Source organism: Ambystoma mexicanum, chromosome 2q, assembly GCF_040938575.1.
Source record: "Ambystoma mexicanum isolate Mex_15411 chromosome 2q, UKY_AmexF1_1, whole genome shotgun sequence".
NCBI classification, from domain to species: Eukaryota; Metazoa; Chordata; class Amphibia; order Caudata; family Ambystomatidae; genus Ambystoma; species Ambystoma mexicanum.
The window spans coordinates 466,219,583-466,235,180 of NC_090924.1; the positions used below are offsets into that span (position 1 = coordinate 466,219,583).

A 15,598-nucleotide genomic window follows, 5' to 3' on the forward strand; every position below is an offset into this window, starting at 1 on the left:
CAGAGCAAGGCTAAACACCCATCTGAGAGAAGATTGGACTCATTGGCTGCACGCTGGCGAAGGAATTGCAGTCCAAAGCCCAAGAGCAGTCAAGTTCTTGCGGGAATAGCTTTGTTCCACGGTGGGAAGTGTAGTCGCATATCGAGCGCAAATTTAACCACCACAATAGAGAAGACTTTAATCATTTGTTGCATGCTGGGAAATGAAGCACAATGCCCAGCACTAGTTTAGTAAAGCGTCTAAGGGAGGACTGGAGTAATTTGTTGCATAAAAGAATCCCAGAGTCCAGAGCCCAAGAGCAGTCAAGTTGTTGCGGGAATAGCTTTGTTCCACGGTGGGAAGTGTAGTCGCCTACCGAGCGCAAATTTAACCACCACAATAGAGAAGCGTCTAAGGGAGGACTGGAGTCATTTGTTGCATAAAAGAATCCCAGGGTCCAATACCCGGAATAAGTCTAATAACCGCATGTTTATGGAGCAGAATAATGAAGGGACATGAGCTGATTCTGTCAGTGGTCGCTGGAGAGTGAGGTTGGTGTTTTATGATCTTGGTCCTGTTGGAAGGATTTTGTTCAGCTGTTACAAAAAAGCAGGATGTTAGGGAGGCTGATGCATCGAGAGTATATCACTATGTATGCCCTGATTCAATAAGTATGAACCGGTCTCCCGACACTAACAAGAGGTGTTTGGGGGCAAAATCCAATTTACATGTACTTTTCTACTTTTTCTTCAATCTCCGATAGCTTCTTTGCATATAAGTTGGTACCCCGGCTTGTTTCAAAGATATCTTTATTGTTTTCTAGTAGGTATTTTCTGTGGATCTCTCATGATCCCTTTCAAGGATCCATGAGGTTTAGTTAGATCCTAAGGACCTGAATGGAACAAAGTGTGGTCTGGAAGCTTTGTTCACAGTTCACAGTACATTCAAGTCACATCTGTTTAGCGAATGAAGGGCAATGAAGCAAGTGTTGCACAGTTGTGCTTCTTGAGGTTGAGACTAAGCTTGACTGATTTAACCTGCATTCTTCACAGTTTCATGATTTGTTTCTTGGCTTTGGGGAGACCTGTAAAGGTGGCGCTAAATAGTCTATGCATTGGCGGCTCAGCACCCAAAAAAAGATCTACTGAATAGGTGGACTGGAAAAATAGAAGAATCTTACGTTAACGAGCCAAAATAGAACCGATTGGACAAGAATGATAGGATGCTGAAAATGTCAAATGAAAAACGAAATCTTGAATTTGAGCGTAAGGTGCAGTATTGGGGATTATCCCTGTTTATGAAGAAGTTTTCTTAAAAAACACTCTAGCGATGGTAAAAGTAAGCAAGTAAGGGCTTTACGGAACGAGTATGTGTTCATAAGAACAATGACATGATAGGTTATCTTCAATATATCATGTTTCAATTTTGTCGTACTTATAATGTAATAGCTAGAAATTCAATGCTGTGTCTTTCACCTTTTATGTTCAAGATGTATGCATTCTGTCCTACCTTTCACCATTTCAACATAGTGCCGATCACTCAGATTACATGTGACCCAGATACCTGCAGGTGAATTGTGGTGTATTCCAAGTACATTGGGACAACACATGTGGTCAATCTATGTAGGATCTGTGCAAAAAAGTTCACATGTGAATTGGGCAATTGATAAATGAGGGCCCTTGCGGTACCCCGCCTGTGGATTATGTAATGCTGGACTCTGCCATGCCTCTTGGGACCCATATGTTCCAGTCATTGAGGAAGACTCGGACACATTTAATAAAGCTTTGCGGGAATCACATTGGTTTGTCACGAAAACCAGTATTTGCTGATCCGCCACACGACTTCCAACTTCAAAACCTAAAGGAGACTCAAACATTACAGCTCCTGGGCATTATGGTATTGTGGTATAGCGCGGTATGCTGACACCTCAGCACCAATTCTGAATGAATTATTAGTGATGAGGCAGAATTCATTGTCCAAGAGTAGAGGTAATAGTTTGGAAACACTCAGAAGTCTGAGTGAATGCACCTCACCCATAGACATCCCAGCCACAAACATGCTCAAAGACTCCACAGACACAACTACACACTGGAAACAGTCCTTTAATCTTAAAAAGGCTCCATTTGTGTAAGGGAAGGTATCCTCCTGTGCAGGCCGTCATGACACAGATGCCTGGATATTCAATGCCAAACAAAGATGGCTGCCCTCATGCAAGTCAGCTTCACGAGTGCGCCGCCCGTGGACAGTTCCTTAAAAGATGATTATGTTCTTATGTGTAAACTGTAATACCCCAATTACAGTACTTCTCTGAAGCATAGTGTATTACAGACTCACCCTTCTGTCTCCTCCTCCTTTCTTTCACATGATAACTGCCCATGTAATCAACAATGGATGACATTCTCAAACCCGATGCGACAACTTGTGGGCTCTGCTGCTGGCATGTGGACGATCCATTACGTTGAATTCCCTTCTGAACAAGTAAATCAAATGCCAGGCACGTGATGCCTGCCTGCATGTCTGCCATTGCCTTATTGACGGCCATGAGCGTCCAAAGCCCAACCATTGCTCTTCTATGCAAATTACACCGAAGATCCCCGCAGCAGCGAAAAAAACATTCTTCCACCGACTAGGCTGAGAATCACATTTAACTCAAAAATGATCAGGGCGCCTAGAAGAGATCAGTAGCCAGAACGTCCCAGCACTTCGTTCCCATCAAGATCCTAGAAGATGGTCCAGTGTTGCCTCAGTATGCAGTCCTCTTCACAGTGGTAGAACCGCTATGTCTCACTCATGAACGCATTCAACACGGACAACCACAGCAGTGCATGAGCAATGCAATCCTACACCAGAAAGGTAGCCACTAGTACCACTCATTTACAGCTTACTCCACATCCCCTAAACATGATGTAGCTCCAAACAAGCATTGGCACTGCCAACCGTTTTGCCTTTTGTGCAGGTATGGTAGACACTGCCGTACTGGCATGAAGTGGCCATTGATAGTAGCAGCAGTGAAACGGTGAGAGTACCTGTGCATATAATGGCAGTGCTTGCCAAATGCCTATCCAATACCTGTACAACAACCAACACTGTTGGCTTTGCCCATGCTTGTTTTGAAAAGGACTTCAGTGAATGACGCACATACTGCATATAAACCATGTGGCTGAGGCACACTTGATAAAGACATTTTTACTGCAGCAGTAGCGCATTTATAGCTCCAACTAAGCCAATAACTCTCATGAGACTGCTTTGAAATAACAATCTGAAGCACTTTGGCATAACGTTTGATGTTACTGCTTGATACAGCTATATCAAAAGGAACCCAGGAGAACTAGTTTTGGGTGGTTGGGGTAGCAGGTGTGTGTGAATGGCGGTAGGTATAAGCATGGCCATGTGCAGTCAGTGAATGGGTAAATAAACAAACAACAGCTTGTTTTTAAAGTTGGACAAGTTTGGTGTCCAACTTTATATCCCATCATCCTCCTAGCTGTACTCTCATGCAATTGAAGAACTAAAGAATCTATTTTTTTTTTTATCACAGGCACACATGAATCTACTAATAGAGTCAAACATGTTCATAATTATGGGAGACTTAAATCTACAATTTGAGCTTTTGGATATTTTAGAAGGAGTAACGAAGGAAACAGGTTTGACTTATTTATTTATTGGATAGTTATATGGCGCTTATACAACAAGACAGTGTTTCAAAGCGCCACAAGGCACAGGGAAGGGGACAAGGGAGCACATAAACAATGGCAATGACAATGAAAAAATAGAAACAAACAGTGGTCCTTTTAGGCCCTGTGACATTCGGAGCGTGCAAGTGCAGTGAAATGAAAAAGGAAAAAGAGGGTTGTGGGGCGGGGGTAAGTGCTATTAGGGTCCCCTAGGGGAGGAAGTGCCTGAGGTGCCTATTGGGGAGGCAACAGGTAAGAGCATGGGCAGAGACATCCTAGGTGAAGAGGGAGGTCTACCGCCCAACAGTTAAGTGCAGGACGGTGGCAAACCACCCGACAGCCAGGTGTGGGCCCAGAAAGCAGTGCAGAGGGGGGTGCTGGGGGTTATTGGGCAGAAGGCCAGGACCCTATTGGACTCTTGAGGGATCAGGCCGCCAATCTCAGTGACAGAGGGGGTGGTTAACATGGGAGGGGGAGAGGGAAAGAGGAGAAGAGAAAGGTCTTGAGTTGTTTGCGGAAGTTGAGGTGGTCTGGTTCAAGACAAAGAGAGAGGGAGATTGTTCCATAGGACAGAGCCAGCTGAGGAGAGTGACCTGTACCCAGCTCTGTGCTTGGAGAAGCGTTTGATAAGCAGAGATTTGGAGCAAGTAGAACAAAGGGATCTGGAAGGAGAGTATTTGGTAAGAGAGAGTTGCAGGTAGCGTGGTCCCAGGCAGCCTTGTGGATGATGTTGAGGGTCTTGAATTTGATCCTTGCAACAATCGGGAGCCAGTGGAGATATATTAGAGCTGGAGAGATACAGTACCACAGCTTAAGACCAAGGTTGAGCCTCTCAGCCCTATTCTTACAATATCTCAGAAGTCTGCACCAATACTCGGGTCTGTAGGCACCCCGATGCTCTATATGTGGCTTCACATTTAATAGAATTAAGCCTGAGAGTAAGGTATGGTCGGTTGTGTGGTGATATACCATCACAGCACACTTTTAGCGGAGGAGTTTTTAACCACAAAAATAGATTATATATTAATGGATTGCGCAAGCTGGCCTATGATTTAAGACTTGAAGTGTATTAGTAGAGTAGAAAGCGACAATCAGCTCTTAGTGATTGATTGCCTTAAAACCACAGAAGTAAAATGTAATATCAGAAAATAGGACCAACAATGCCAAACAGGTTTCTGAAAGCAGGACCCGAATTAAAATGGTCCAATACTGACTTAAAAAAGGAATTGCCTACAAGCTACATCCATGTATTATCTACATTTGATTATTTTCAGGAAAGAATAGAAACGGGAAAAGTGAATGTAATGAGATAGATGATAAACTATGTTCAGTAATAGTCCCTCACACCTCAACTGTACCCCGAGCAAAGCAAACAACTGGTAAAGCCAGTAATACAGGATATGATGGGGAATGTAAGAGAGCTGAGGATTCACAGAGGAATGCTCTGAAAGCCAATGAGCCATCAAACCTCTGCAAAACTGCCACCCTCCGAAGAGAATATCAATTGTTATCGATAGAAAAGAAGCAAGTGACGCCCATACAACATGGAGGAAAGGGGATGGGGCGTAGGAGTACATTAATTACCCAAAAGAGGAAAGCCAGAAGTCTCTAAACAAGGAGACTTGGTTTGAACCTTTTAGGAAGCTCTTTGCAAGCCAAGATATAAGGGGATGTCCTATGACAAGTCCATCTAGGGGTGTGGAGCCTCGCCCATCAGAGATAAATGCCCCATTGTGCATCCCATTAATGTTCAAGGAAAAATAAGTCTCCAAGGCTTCAAACATGGGAAAAATAAATGTAGGGGTGAGGTACAGTCGGCATGGGAAATATACAGTTGTCTTTAAGGATGATAGTGGGGTAAGCCAAGGTTGTGCCCTTGCCACCTTCCTGTTCCTTTTATACTTTGAATGTTTAGCTAAAAGATACACAATCTTAAAATGGGAGGTAGAACTGTGGGGCTACTTCTGTATGCAAATTACTTTGTTCTAATATCAGAAGCTCCAATGGGACTAAAAGCACAACAGCTAAAGCCACCAGAAGCCTCTTGTGATGAATGGTCTTAAGACGTTAATATGACAAAGACGGTTTCTATGATCTGCCATGAAAAGAGCATACAAATCAAGACATCTTTTATAATGATGAGATCTGGCAAGCAGAACATTTTGACTGTCTAGGCCTCGGCTTTGAGATGAATGGATCTTGGTCAAATCAGGGTGCAAGAAGCAGGTGCTCTCTCAAACAACAAACTCGTGCACTGCCATCTTTCACAGAGAGATCTGGAGGAAATATAAAGTGCAGTCGTCAGAAGAGATTTTACGGGGTAGAGCTGCGGGGAAACACAAACCTGAAAGGGAAAGAGACGGTGAAACAGGGGTTTTTGGAAAGCTCAACAGAGACCCGGCTCTATCTGGAAGTAGACATTCCGCCAGCTCAACAATAAGTATGGCAAGCCACGATTTTATTTTGGGTGTCGAACAACACACCGGAAGAAAGATGTTTGATGGGAGCTCATACAACAGCCGGAAGGGCATCAGTGGAAATGGACAACATTTAAAAACAATAATTTTATCAAACTTGAATATAATGTACAAATGGGATTGGATTTTTTTACTGGAGTATCATTGGCACAATTAGAATCCAGTTTGCGGAGTGGGCACTGGTGCAATTTATTAACAGCCCTCTGGCAAGCTCCCAAACGCAGATGCACCTACAGTGTGCGACTCTTACTTAAAGTCGATTGTTTGCCGATGGAAACAAATAACTTATACCAAATTCCATTTGACCTTTTATCGCTAGCATGTATGGAGTCAAAATGGCTTTGGGCAAATACAGAGGTATGCACACTGTGCACTTTAACAAATTATTAAACTACGGTTCATTGTATGCCATACTGCAGCTGTCACACAGATCTAAGAAAACTTTCCAGATCCAAGAAAACTTCCCAAAGTCCCTCCTTATCAAAAATAAGCTCTCAGGTTCAGATACTTTTGCAATTGAAACATAAGATTGTATCTGCATATTTTATGTAAATTTGCACTGATTTTTCAGGTGTCTTTTTTACGTTTTTATATATTTACATGATTGTTTTTATATGCATATTTGGAAATTTAATTTCATGGCTCTTAACTATCCGAATAACGCTTATATTTCATAATTGAATTGGTTGATGATGAAATCGTTTTGGCTTATATGTGGTGATTTTGCGCCACCTAGTAGCCAAAACTAATGATAAAGGCCATTTGAAATCCTGGGCCTTAGTTATGCAATAAACTGTTCAAAATGTACTCAAAGAAAAGCCAATTATTCCAGTCAAAAAACGAAAACGTCCCCTTATTAAAACTTCTTGTGTGCCACTGCCTTCAACCATTTACAGAGCAATGCTTTAAAGCAATGCACCTTACTTCATTAAAATAATCTACAGAGCATATTCATGCGTGGGGCTGCAACAGATCAAAAACCAAAAATAACAATGACGCAGAGAACTAGAAAAAACACACAGCCCCTTATTTACGAGTTTCTTCAGTGATTAAATGTCTGAACATGATTTCAGATCTATGTGAAATGCTAAAAGTACCCTATCGTAGTATTCGCTGACCTGGTCTCAAACTTCACATATTGTTAATCCTTTCCCAGTGTCTTTCTCCTCCATATTTCTAATCATATAATTTACACCCTGAATATTTAAAAACAAAACTCAAAGTTCTTCTGCACTGAAAATGAAACACCATGAAGAATCGTGCTTACCATCATTCATGTCAACAGTGCTCAGGTTGTTTGATACAGTATGAGGAAAGGCTGAGTCAATACTGTGGAAAGTCCACCATAATAGTCAAATGTTCCCTGTGCCCCTCTATGGCAGGCAGAGTAAACTAGTGTGCTGTTGCATTGCTTTGGCAAAGCCCTGTTCTGGCGTGCCCTCCTTCAGATCTCCTCAAACCCCAACGGGCAATTATGCCGGTTTGACTACTCGTGAGGCCAATCTGGTGGCCCAATGCTGGCGGCCGCATAGTATATCACTGACTCTGACCAAATAAATTACTCCCCACGCCCCCCTCAGCGGGCGGTACTATTGGAAGAACAGAAGAAACATCTCACTGAATTGGGTTCTTCCAAACTTCCACTGAACTTACCACCCTTAACCCCCCACTCTCTAGAAATGGTGCAATCCATCATTCTCTAGTTTGGCCGCCTTTCTGAGGGTGTGCCGAGTCCATGGAGCAACCGCATTCTTAAACAGTTTGAATATTATTAGGGTCAGGAAGAGCTGGACTCTAACCTGATTATCCAAGACAGCATTGCATGATTCATGGCATACTCTCAAGAAATATAAAAATGGAATGAATAGCCTTCAAAAATCAATATGGTGCAAAGCAGCAGGGGCAGCTGTTTGTAAGCGCCCGACAGGTGTAACTGCTATCCGGCGGTTAACAATCATGAGCTGCTTAGCAGGAGTCTGCGCGGCCTTCTGGATGGCAAATGGCGGCAGTCAATTTGAATGCAGGATAGGCTGCAGCCATTTTGTAGCACACGATTAATACCCTTATAAATGACACAGGACTGCCAATCAATACAGGATGATAATACCGGCACGTAGCATCAAGGCCCATTAGTGTCTACAGCGGTAGTGTAGGAAAAAAACAAGATTGGCATTTAATAAAAAGAGAGCAGCAGAGTGGGTACGTTGGAATCTGGTAGTTACAAACATCTGACTCACTGGAAACATAATTGTGGGAGGGAAAGAGAGAGAAGACAACATGGCCAACACTGCACCTAGAAAGTCTTTGATTGATGAGTGTTGTCAAGCAGGCTACTGCCATTCGACCAAATTGGTTCCATTCATAGATGGGGCCTCTGCATTATTCTAATGTTTGCTATACTTGGATTAAGCGCAAATGCTTTTCTGTGACGTGTTAATCTTTACAGGAACATTTTACACCAGGAAAAAATATAGGAAAGGTAAGCAATAGAACTTAAAAATAACTCAAGTTAGTTACTAGGCTCATCACAATTTGAAATTTTACAAAAGCTCCCTACGGTTTCATAAATGTAAAAAAAAATGTGTACTCTTAAGTTAAAAATAAATATTGAGGATAAAGCATTCATAAGAATGGAAAATAAAACGACTAAAAAAAAAAACAAATAGATGTTAAAATGTCCGTCATCTGCTTTAGCAGTGGCTGCCAGGGATTTCTGGAGCTCAAGATTATGGTCGGGAGCAACGATGGGGAATTGTGACCCCCTGTAATGAGAGGATTTACAAGTACATTTTTTTTAAAGTAGGGGGTGGGGAGAGCTGGGGGATGGGGCAGTGTACGGGGTGGCGCAAATGCAAAAGAGCTGAAAAGGGGAAAAGAAGGAAGCACCAAGAGGAGGCAAAGGTGCTTTGTTCTATATTGAAAATGCATAGCTCTAGAGCAGGGGTCTGCAACCTTTGGCTCTTCAGATGCTTTTGCCCACAACTGCCATCACCTCAAGCTAACAGACTCAACGAAGAGGGACAGGGTTTGAAATTAAGATTTAATGAGCAAGAGCTAAAACCAGCTCCTGAGTGTTGGGCATCGCCTAGCTGGGGGGAGCTACTGCTGGAGAATCAGGAGCCGGTACACAGCGCACCACAGGCCTGATTTCTACAGGAGAGGCACACTTCAATCTTGTTCACATTACGTATGATCCGTTGTGTTTAAATGTGTACTAGAAGTGTCCTAATTCGTCTTCATTAACATTCGACATTCTTATGCTTAATGTCACACATGCATGTTTGTATGGTACCAGTTGAATGGGGAGCCAAAAGTAGTCCCTGGTAGTTGCTGGTTTCATGCTAACCAGGCTCTCCTAGGCTAGAAGCCAGAGCTAAGCAGCTCCCAGCAATTTCGATCCCTGCGGGATCATGGGCGGGAGAGTCCAAAACCCCTGGAGAGCGGCATGTTGCAGGCCCCAGCCCTAGGGACATGGGCAACAATGAGTATGGTTTCCCAGTTCGATAGGGGTCATTGGGTGCTAACCTACAAACCAAAAATAAAAACAAAAACAAAAAAAAAAATCAATCATTGCTCTGAAATTGACTACAATGCAGTTTGATCTACTAAGAGTCGAAATTATTTAGCAGACTGAGAACGAGACGAAATTAATGGAAATCAATTCAGGCCAAATTAATACATGGGGCCCTCAGTTAAATACACAGGAGAATGTATGTCTCTGTTTGTTTTTTTTGAGGCATCGCTCCTGTTTTTAGGTTTCGACTGCATGCTTGCACAGAATTAATGACTCCTTAACTTGTTCTGTTCCTCTGGCCTGACGTCAGTTGCCATGTTTTATTATCATTTCCAGATCAGCGCTCACCTCCCTGCAAAGTGTATTCGATCACTGCCCTGCTGAAGGTGCCCAGGCCAGCGCCATTATAGGCCGCCACCTGGATTTCATACTGTGTCCAGATGATGAGGTCCTTCACTAAGCAGTAATTAATCTCGGGGCTGGAGATGTTTTTATACTGGTACTCCCCGGGGAGGCCGGCCAGACGATATCTGCAGAGAGAGAGGAAAAAATACATTGCATTCAATATATCCCTGCCCATGCACCATGCAGCAGCACAGGCCTAGCGCAGAAGAGGCAACAGCCTCCCTTTTACAGCACAGTGATAAAAAGGGATGGGGACGCAGTGGGAGTAAACAACAGCCTACATCCGGCTAATATACCCACCGCGCTGAAGCCAGAATTTATAATCCATGCTCAGGGCCAAGCAAAACTGGTACTTTATCCTTTATACGAGGGAGGAAAAATTACAGCTTTTTAAATGTAGTTTGTCTAGTAAAAAATGTGATTGAGTAGAGTAAATCCCCAGCAGACGTGGGTTTAGTGGGGTGCAGCTGTCAATCCATTTGGCAGATGCCGTCTCTTGCGGAACCTGACATTTTGTAATCTGGATCTCTGCGATGACCTGAACCACACGTCCCTGTGGCTGCCCTTCTGTGGCCTCTAGCAGCAAACCCCTCTAGATGTGAGATTACAGCCAGTGATCTACTCATCTATCGACCTCCTCTGCCAAGGATGCAGCTGCAGGTGTGATCTTGCCGAGGCCCGGGAATCATTTGGTTTAGGGTTGGAATCCTTGCCAGTGTTCGATTTAGGATTGAATACGGGGCACGGGTGGGTTGGGGGTGAAACAGAAATATGCTGCTTCCTCGTAGTAAACGAGGAGATACAGCGCTGGTAGAAACTCTAGTTGACCTGTTAACAATGATTTCTAGTGAACCGAGTCTTGGAGTATGGCTTTTGTGACACTGGCCTGCATATTTCAAGGTGAAGTCAACAAGAGAAATTGCACTGGTTAACTGTATTACCAAATGAATTTCAAAGACAACAGAAGCACTTACGATGCCACCAAACTCAACTGGAATGGTTTCCATGGCAGTTCTGGAGGTGCCCAAAGTTCTGCGTGTCAACAGTGGGATATACCATAGTAGAACCACGTTTAAACGAATCCTCTGGACTTTCCTTAGGGAAGAGAGGGGACAGGGGATGATGTTGTTCTGTGTAGAGGGGGCGGTGTGAGAGAATGGGAAGGAGGCAAGCTTCTCTTGCACAGGCGAGGATGGGGCATGGGATGTGGAAAAGGGCCCTAAGAAAGCAAGACAACTGGGCCAACATGGCAGAGACATGAAGGCACTCTTGATTCTGCTGGTATGTGTCGACGTAAAGGATGCAGTGATTATTGTATTTGTGGCACCTATGGGAATTTCAAGGGGATAAAGAACCTCCAATTGAGCAGGAGCCATAGATTGACTTGAGAAGAGGGTGAACACCAACCTGTGAGGTGATAGGGACCGGAGGAGGGAGGGGTAATAGACTTACTAACTGATGTCAGTGTCATGAAACAATTGCCCACTGAAACATTCTCTCCTCTCAGAACCTGCGTGGGGTCATCCTTGAGGCCATTCATCAAACAGTGGAGTAACATCTTTAAAAGAAAGATTCAAGGCCATGGTAACACTTGATGTCATAACCATTGCTGTTCGGTCAACAAGCACCAGTCTAGCGGCAATGACAGCGACGTGCAGCTATTCCAAAGACTTGCTTCCCTACCCCCCCTCCAAGACCCCTTCCTCAGCTGCACACCCTTACCTTAAAATGTACCCATGGAGGACGCCATTGTGGTCACTTTCAGGAGGCGGCTGCCATTGGACCATTATGGACTGATTAGTGCGTCCGCTGGCCACGATATTTTTAGGAGGCGCACTAGGTGTTTCTTCAGGCAACATCAATCTAGGAAGAAAGGTGTACCAGTGAGTAACAGCAGAGAAAATGACACTCTTACAAGCACCACATGTTCAAATACACATTGGTTACAATTTCACTATTAAGTTCTAATCATAAAAATATATACTTACTCTAACATTAAAGTTCAGAGCTTTGCATACAGAGAGTTTGCATGCCTCCAAGTGACCAATCAGTCAAGTCTAATCAGGAAGTTCTTTATTTCAGAAATTGCATTGTTTCCATAAAAGTACAAACAATTTCAAAAACACAACTACGCACAAGACAAACTACCAAACATAAAGCAAAACGAGCATACTTTGCAGATCATGAAAAGAGCAGGTACACATTATTTATAAATATAAGGGTTAGAATACTTTAACCGATTTATTTTTTCCCACAATCTAAGAGTATTTAAAAGATGGTTAGCAAGTGTAAAACATATTGGAACATCAGGCACCAATATCAAAACATAAAGAGCTGGTCTGATTGGTTAAAAGATCAACTCCTCAACAAAGGTAGACACTCTTGCTTTCTTAATGTTTGGTAAAGGGGGAAAAACAATAAAAGGAGAACTAATTCTTCCTGAGATCCGGGCCCAAATATGAACAATGTATCCCCTACATTCTCCTGTGACCAAGTGCCCGTAAAAACCGTTGGGGCATCTTACCAAGATGTGGTCCAGATAACACTACCCAATACTTATGGTTAGTGCGCAAAGCAGATATGGAGATCAGACATTAGCGGTGCAATGGGCAGGTAAGTTCCCACTGTTTCTTTCCTACCTTCCCTTACTAATTTGCCGTCAATGTCTTCTTTCCACAGGTACCGTTTAACAATGCGTCTAGCATTTCTTAGGATGATCCTTCGGACAGTAGAGGGTCTAGGATCCTGTTTTAAAAGTTGCAGACGGATATACTTAAGACAAGGTACTTCTATGGCACAGGCCCGCTTCCTTAAGCCAGTCCATAAAGACCTCCTGAGTGGCGCTTTTTTAAAAGTCTGGGTCTTTCCCCACAAACATAAAGATTCTGATGTTAACGGTATTACTACGAAAAGACCCACACTTTTCCTAAAGAATTTCTATATGTACTACTTGCAGTCCATCTGTTGGTGTCAGACCTCGCTATAGGCTCTCACTATAATTTGCCATAGATATAAACCTGGCATGTGGTTAATGGGATAACTATGTAGACTGGAAAGAAAACGAATAGTTTTTGATAGTGGTTTGAAAGCCATATGCACAACATTGTATTTTACGTAACTCAAAGTTAATCCCTATTTGTTCATAAAAGATGCATAACACTCTACTAACTTCTGAAATGTCACAGTGAATTGAGCAATTAATACAGCGGCATCACCGAAGAAGAGCAAGAGTAGACCTCTGGTGTCAAAAGGACCAATTCGAGAGGTAATTTCCTGTACGGCTGACTCAAGACCATTCATGGAGATTAAAAAGGAGAGGTGCCAACACACATTCCTGACACACTCCTATTTCACTGCACTAAGTGACCGTGAGTTCTCCCCTACCACCAGACACATGCCCGCGCAGACACCGGTGAGTAGCTCGGTTAATGGATAAGGAAGTTATCTCGATGATCCTATCTCCTTCCAACTTGCCTACACCCTAGGCTGATCAACATAGTCAAAAGCGGAGGACATGCCAATGAAAGCCAACAGGGCCTTTACATCCACTCCCTCCAACACCATCTGTGTGTTCAAAACCAACTAAAGGTTCAAACACTGATGCACTGTGCCCTGGCCCCTACGGAAAGCCATACTGGACATACGAAAGAACCCCCTAATCATCTTGTTTGAAGAATTTTACCAAACAATTTACCACACAAGCTAATGGGGTGAGTCGTACGTGAACATGCATAAGCCATGACAGGAGAATATGTAGATTCCCAGTGACACATACTTGAAAAGCACACAGTGTGTAATTCAATCCTTGCAAGTGCCCTTAATAAACATGCCTACTGCACAGCTGCGTATAATGTTGTTACCTGTAACATGAATGATCAGATCGCTGTGTTCTTATGCTCGGCATCAAGGACACGTGAATCCATACCTGTGCAAGACCGGCGCCTCCTTTCCCGTCTTATGAGTCCATGAGATCCCCACTAGAATTCCACGGATATGTCGCGCGCTCAAACCCCAAAAGAAGATAACAAACCTCTGGCCACGCCCACTCATGCGCTCCCTTACTCTTCCTTTCCCTCTTAACTTCAGCCCCCCAAATGTCCTATCTAGAACGGTCACCACAAATTCTAGATTGTTTGCGTTCTGCACTGTTCACAGCTCCACATTTCATGGAGGAGCCACATTTTGATTGAAGTACTGAACACATTTGGAAAAGTTGCAATGCAGCAGTGAAATTATCTGTTTTAGTCAACAAAGTCCCCACAGATTTGCATATCAAAATAATCAACCTATTAGGGACGAGGATCAGAATGTGCCTAACTCACCTGGAACCTCTGCCCCTTTCCCCATTTAATCAGCGGTGATGTGTGTGAATGATGCTCAGAGCTTACCGCCTTGTCCGAAGGCTTTCACACCAATACAAATTGTTCCAGGGCCTGTGTATTAAATTCCTACATTCGGAAAAGCAATTTAGATTTCAAACCGGTGTGCAATTGCAACCATCCGCTGCCTTTCAACCGGGGATGCGCGGAACGTCCAAAGCTGACAATGGTCTGATAAAGTCATCCTTCAGCTGTCTCTTTTAAATGAATTTCCAAGCACCTGGGATTTTACCTGAAGACTAGTTTGGAAAATACCATTAGGCCAACAAAGGTTCCCAATGTGAGCTTTCAGGTACAGGAATGAACAGTGGACGTATAGTCGCGGAAAGCGCTGCCATAGATTAGATGAAAGCCCAGACGCAGTGCTTTAAATGGGCAGGTTCTCGCCGGCCCTGAGTACCTGCACTTCTTTTATTTGAAAGCCATTGTATCAGAGAATTTTAAAGGAGGAGCGCTGGCACTTCTCACTTCTTTTATTTGAAAGCCATAATATCAGCACTTCCCAGCAGAAAGCAAAATCATTTAATGGATGAGCCCCAACACTTCTCAACAGTGAGCAGGTGAGTACCTGCACTTCTTTTATTTGAAAGCCATAATATCAGCACTTCTAAGTAGGAAGCAAGATCTTTTAATTGAGGAGCACCGGCAATTCTCAACAGTGACCCGGCAAGTACATGCACTTCTTTTATTTGAAATCCATAATATCAGCACTTCTAAGTAGGAAGCAAGATCTTTTAATTGAGGAGCACCGGCACTTCGGAGAATACCTGCACTTCTGTGCTTCCATTTGAAGCCCTGTCGGCACTTCTCGTGAAAGATTAGGTGCAGCATTTGCAAGTGTAAGAAACTGATGTGCTTTTCTGGTACCTGCTGGTCTCTTTACTGTACTGGCCCTTTCCGACCTTGTTGGCCGCACACACTCGGAACTGGTAGGTGCGGGCCGGAGTCAGGCCACTCACGGAGGCGGCGGTCACCTTTGGGTCCACGCTGGGCAAGTGCACCTTCCACGGAGAGTCTGGTAGGGGAAACAAACAAAAGAAAGGCAGAGGACGTGAGTAATACATTAGCAGAAGTACAATGACAAATGATCAAGGCTTTGATTGCGCTGGTTCTGCGGATTCGTACATTTGTTTTCTGGAAAGGGAGGATGCACACGCCACTGCATAATAA

General features: G+C 43.6%; 1 protein-coding gene across 1 annotated transcript in view; it reads right to left on the reverse strand.

The window, feature by feature from the left end:
- SDK1 (sidekick cell adhesion molecule 1) overlaps positions 1-15,598 on the reverse strand; it is a 2,988,580-nt gene that overhangs the window by 718,601 nt on the left and 2,254,381 nt on the right. Inside the window, exons 15-17 of the mRNA XM_069647588.1 lie at positions 15,296-15,443; positions 11,772-11,912; positions 9,993-10,174 (exon numbers count right to left, since the gene is read on the reverse strand). Of these exons, the coding sequence (XP_069503689.1) occupies positions 9,993-10,174; positions 11,772-11,912; positions 15,296-15,443 (471 nt within the window). The remainder of the gene's footprint in view (positions 1-9,992; positions 10,175-11,771; positions 11,913-15,295; positions 15,444-15,598) is intronic.